At 53.1% G+C, this 5,761-nt stretch overlaps 1 protein-coding gene across 1 annotated transcript in view; it reads right to left on the bottom strand.

Moving 5' to 3' along the window:
• Positions 1–2,566: 2,566 nt before the first annotated feature.
• RAB40C (RAB40C, member RAS oncogene family) overlaps positions 2,567–5,761 on the bottom strand; it is a gene marked incomplete at its 5' end in the record, with an annotated part of 14,657 nt that continues 11,462 nt past the window's right edge. Inside the window, 3 exons of the mRNA XM_009581552.1 lie at positions 2,567–2,847; positions 4,401–4,623; positions 5,007–5,084. Of these exons, the coding sequence (XP_009579847.1) occupies positions 2,567–2,847; positions 4,401–4,623; positions 5,007–5,084 (582 nt within the window). The remainder of the gene's footprint in view (positions 2,848–4,400; positions 4,624–5,006; positions 5,085–5,761) is intronic.

Here is a 5,761-nt window from a genome sequence, read left to right as displayed (position 1 = left end):
AAAATCAACCGCAGGGAAAAAGGCGCAGGGAGGTGTCACACGTGGCAAAGCCAAACCAAGCAGAGGTACATCAAATTTTTCTAGACATGCAGCAGCTTTGTGATTTCAGGAAGGAAACCTTCGTCCCTCCCCACCCCGCGCACCGGTGCGCGGGAGCAGCCCGGCGAAGGGGCCCCGCGGCGCCCGGGTGATGTTTTCCAGGAGAAGTCGCTTTTGCGGTGCCGGGGCGCATCACCTGTTGGCCATATATCCCTGGGCTGCTGAGCCAGCGATTGTCTTCTGCTGTGTGTTAAGTGATGGGAAACAGGTGCCAGCCATCCCAGACAGGTTCTTGAAATCCCCCGGCCCCTGCACCACCACGTCGAGCTCGGCTGCAGCTTTGCTCTTGAGCCAAACCACCACTACAAAGGATTCTTCTCCCCCCTCCATCTGCCTGGGGTTTAATTCTCTCCTCGCTCATTTGAGCTGGGCAATAAAGCACGCTAGAGACGAGCCAAGAGACCTACCCCTGTATTGTATTTTGTTCTACAGAGCGGGGAGGGGGAAAGGCTCCTTCACCTCCCAGGTCAGCTCAGGAGCAAGGGGAAGGAGATGTCCCCCGTGGAGGGATGCGCCCCCGCCTGCTGCCTGAACAAAGCGGGTCCGTCGGCCGCGCAGGAGCCGCTGCGGCTTCATTCTGCCCATGCAATGCAACAAGCTGCTCTGGGAGGGGAGAAGAGCAAGCCCAGGCTTTGAGGAGTTGCTACCACCAGGAGGAAGATGGCAGCACTGTACCGGCTGGCCTCGCTGAGGAGGAGACCGGCCCAGCACAGGGAAAAGCAGTGCACTTTCTACCACGCTACTCACAACCTACACGTCCTGGCTGCCTCCGGGAATCTGTTGACGTAGCTTAGTCCCACTTGCCAAGCCCTGCTTAGCTTTTGTGATAAGGGCTAGGCGTTATTTCTAAGTTTCCAGGTGAATTTCCAGCACAGATCAGCCACGGGACAAAGCCAGGGAAGCACATGCCCTTGCTTGACACAAGATCTTCTCCAACGGCACGTCCACATCTCAAGCTCTTGCTGCTGAGCGCGCGTGCCCCTCTAAAATCCAGGAGCGGTCCTACAGAGCAGTTTGCTTTCCCGATTTCCTGGCGCTGCCACGAAAGCCGAGTGCTTTCGCCACGATGGGATCTGGGGATCGCTGTTTTCCCACACAAACCTTTCACCTTCCCAGTCCCTGCTCCTTCGCGCTCCAGTGGGAAAAGCTGCTTCTGTCCTTTCCCCACTTTCATCCAGGAGGAGCTGCAGCGACGCTAGCTCAGGCAGAACGTCTTTGGAAAAGCAAAGCAAGAAGCAGCCAGGATTCGGGGGCTGTCGCACGGGGTGGTGTCGTGTCAGGGTCCAGAGGGCTGTGTCGTGGATGGAGGGCTCTGGAAGCGACGGCCGAGGCTTCGCAGCAATAAGGGACAAATTCAGCACTTTCCCTCTGCTTTAGCCGCGATGCTTCCACCCTCTGCTCCTCAGTCCCCGATCGGCCGCACATCAGAAGGTGCAAAGTGAGCAAGGCATCAGTCTGACCTCAGAGCTGCCTCTTCGTCCTGCCTGCTGAAAACAAACGCCGAGACCCTGGCCCCTCCGCTCTGCCCCTCGATCCACTTACATCCCACCCTGCCTTCAGCACTCACAAGTTTTAGGGAATGATCGGAATAAAGCAGCTTGGGGTATGTTACACACGAATCGTTCTTTCCTTCTGCATATGTAGTATTTAAAAAAAACCCAGCACAAGCCCAGGTGGTGATTGAAAGTCTCTTAAAGCATTTGTATATTTTCCTCAGAAAATCCTCCACTTCTCCCCTTTTGCTGACACTGGGAAAGTTAATCCAGTGCTTGTATTTACATGGCTGCATAAAAGTTTCCCTGACTGCTTCTTAAAAAAAAAAAACCTTAAAAAACAAGTGATATATATATATGTATAATATTTACATAAATAAACGAAGAAGGCGAGCAGACTGCTTCCTTCCCCTTTCCAATTGGCCAATTCTTGCCTTGTTTTCTTTGTTTTTGGCAACAGCAGGTTAACAACCCGGTGAAAGCTGTCATTAGTCCCCTGTCCCCGTTTCTTTTTTTTTTTGTCTACATCCAATGATCACTATTGCACCAGCAATCTGTTCAGGAGTCCAAGAGTTAAAGTTGCAGCACAGACTCTTCTTGCCTACTCCCTTAAGCCTCTCAATCTTCCATTAAATCCATTTCTCCATTGAGACTGGATGAGCTTTTTCCCCTTCCCCCCTCCCCAACCCGGCAGCTGCTGAATTTTCCACCCCAGGCCGAAAGGCAAAGCCCAAAGCATTCTTGGAGGGTCACTTGGCAGAGTCCTCTCGCCGCCAGCGCTGCGAGATCCAGCCGGCACCACGCTTCCTATGCGAAGCCAAAACGTGAGCACATTCCCAACGCTTGTGCGTGCCATCAGAAAAGCAACCGCGGCCCATCCGCAAGGATCCAGTCGAAAAGGGTTAAGTGTGCAAACAGCTGTACATCGGTGGGTGGGTGTGGATACGTTAGAAGCTCACGGCGCGTCCATCCTGCTAAGAGATCTTGCAGTTGTTGCGTGAGCAGTTCTGTGGGGGGCTCTGGGGTGGACGAATGGATTTGGATCTCTTCAAGCTGTTACCTTTGCTGCTGCTCCCACCCCCGCTGCTGGCCAAGGAATACGACCGGCCGTGCATCATCACCGCGTTCATCCCGTTGGCCATCGAGAAGGATTTCAGGTGACTCTTGATGGTGACAGGCAACGGCAGCTTGTCGATGAGGTGGACTGGGGTGCAGGAAACGATGGCTCGGCAGCACAGGTCCTGTAAGCTGAACACTGGTGGGAGAAGAGACCAGACAGTCAAGGGCCAAGAGATATCAAGGGCTTCCTTCTCCCTACAACTATTCCTTATGCTGTGCAGTTCCTGCTCCTTTGGGGAGAGAAGCTAATAATGATTGCATAGGAGCCTTGAATAGGGGACAGATTAGTTGGGACAAAAGCTCGGGAAATTCCAGGTAAGCTCTGCCTTAGAGGTTAGTGCTTTGCGAGACACCAGCTTTGGTGTCAACACGGGGCTTAGACACTGCCACCCCTCCTCTCTGCACAGTGCCGGGACAGGCAGTGCCTGGCTCACGTTCCTGCCAGACACTTGGCTTCTCAGGCCATCGTTTGGCAGCCAGAAGGACATGCCCAGGGAAGGAGGCAACAGGGTCAGCAAGCGCCGGAGCAGGACAGTCTCATTTGGGACCTGCTCAGCGATCAGCAGCCATGGGGCCAGCTCTCTGCAGAGTGCCTGCAGCAACAGAGATCCCACCAAGCCAGAAGAAGGCTCTGCCCTTTCAGGCTTCCCAGCGTCCTCTTAGCTCAGTGTCCATCACGTGAGCCTGCTTTGGGAAGTCTACTTGGAGGGGATTTCCCAGCAAGCAGCCACACGAGGGCACGCTTTCACCTCCAGCCTGCCTGAAAGCCATGCTGCTATTCCCAAGCAGGCAGCCCCTATTCCCAAGCAGGCAACCAGCAGTTACAAGTCCTGCCTCTGGAAGAGGTTCGGAACAGGTCTGCAAATGCAGCCCAGTTCCTGCTCTCCTGCTCGCCATCCTTCCACGAGCTGGAGACAGCAGCCTGGCAGACAGGTCAGAGCAGATAATTTGGTGACTGGGGCTGGCAAACAGGATTTTCCCTCCCTCATGAGCGGGAGCTGAAGATCCATATGAAGGCAGGTCACCCCCGGAGTGCAAATCTCAGTGCTCAAGACTGCCAGTGGGGCAGACGGCTACCTCCAGCCAGAACATGGGACTTAAGACTATTTTGCTTCAAACACAACAGGCTGAGATGTAACACTGACTCTGCTCTCCACGCTGCAGCCTGGATATATGGAATACCCCAGCCCACTGCTCCACGCCGACAGCAGGGATGTGATTTAGATGCTTTCAGTTCCTTGGGCTCATTCTGCCTCCACATCTCTCCAAAACAGGAGACACAGGCTCAGGCAAGGGTAAGGACAGAGGTGCTTATGCTTGGATTCATCCCACACAGCCATTTGATTGAAGTACTTTCAAGTTGTGAGCTTAATTGCCTTCAGCCTCATCCAGAATAAGCGGAGAGGTGTAGGATGCCCCGGAGCAATTCAGATCCTAGACATGCTGAACTGCCTTTTGGAGCTGCCCATCCCTCACCGCTGCCTGCCGGGTTCCTGTGCTAGTACAGGCAGCTTCTTGTGGCTCAGCTTCAGCTTGTCTGACCCGAGGCATTTCTCCATGTCAGGTGCTTTCAGATCCCACAGTTACTAATAAATACACCTCCCACCTAGGCAGTCAGTCCTATCCCTCCATTTCAGCCCAGCCAGCTCTCACGCCTTCCCCACGCCGAGCACCTTCCTCACCACTGACCTCTGTTGGGTCTCCAGATCTTCTCCATGCCGTGCCGCATGAGGACGATTCGGGACAACTCCGTGAAGGACTCTATGACGTTGAAGTTACACAGGGGGCTGACCTCAAAAAACGTCATGCAGTTCTTCTCCGCATAAGCCCGGGCCTGTTCCGTTGGCACCTGCCGCTTGAAGGCGAGGTGAAGCCTGTTTCCCACCAGGATCCGAGGGACACCTGGGGCATGCTTAAAAAAGGAAGGAAGCGGAGAAATCATGGCTTGTCCCTTAGTAAGGGCAGCCTACAACGAGTATTCTGCTTAGCTGCAATAGCAGTGAAGGGCAAAGAAACAGAAACTGCTCTGCGACCGAGAGGGACTGACGGTGAGGATTATCCCCTCTACAGTCCATTTTAGAGGGAACCTTCCGTTCTTGGCCATTCCCAAGCCCTTTCCTACTACTCCGGATTTACACAGAAGTGTAGGGCAGACACTTATCCCCTTGCTTTGCTTATTAGCAGACTACCATCGTTTCCTCTCCACAGCAGAGCCATTCTTGTCCCCATATCAGAGGTGGCACCTCCTCGGATTTTTGCTATAGACCACTGCACGTGTTCTTCCATTCAACTTACCTCATCTATTTCCTTTATCCATCGGTCTATGCCATCGAAGGACCAGCGATTAGTGATGTCGTACACCAAGAGAATTCCCTGGTGGAAGAAAATCAGGAGCAATCAGGAAGTTTTGTAGTAGGCAAACTGAAAGGGAGACACATCTGAAAGACCACCTCCATACGCAGAAGCCAAAAGGTTAAGGGACAGAACATTGCTCCAGCTGCATTATTTGTGTGCTTGCTAGGGCAAAAATTGAAACAACAGGTCTGTACTAACTCAGTCCCAGACTATTAGGGAAGGTTTTATTCCTGTTTTGGCTTGAACATCCCCCAAATCATTTCCAAAGCAGCAGTTTCTGCAAAGGAGGAGGCACTGCCTCAGTGACTGTGTATCTGGAGGAGCAAGGCTGTGCAAAGCAAAACACGCCCTCCTCCTGTCACAAATCCGATACAAACTCACTGAGGCAGAAACAGTCTTTTTCTTTTCCCCTTATGCAGAACAGCTGCATTCAGCGGTGGGATGATAGCAGAACATGACAAAGTTAATAAAACACACCCATCTTCAGCATGTTTTCCCTCTCCAGAACCTGTCTCATTCTGTTGTCCCTCTGCTGGCAGGGAAGAAGTTGAGTGATGCCAACAAGCAACACAGCATCTCCGCAGGACAGATCTCATCACCAGGATCCATGCCAGGCTTTCCTGAAGGCAGCCGGTGTTGCTAATTGTCACTGCCACACCGGCAGAGAACAAACACAGTGCAGCGATGCTGGCAAA

Source organism: Fulmarus glacialis, unplaced genomic scaffold (genome assembly GCF_000690835.1).
Source record: "Fulmarus glacialis isolate BGI_N327 unplaced genomic scaffold, ASM69083v1 scaffold2840, whole genome shotgun sequence".
In the NCBI taxonomy this organism is placed as follows: Eukaryota; Metazoa; Chordata; class Aves; order Procellariiformes; family Procellariidae; genus Fulmarus; species Fulmarus glacialis.
The sequence above is the reverse complement of the archived record's forward strand: the minus strand, read 5'-3'. Positions and strand labels throughout refer to the sequence as shown.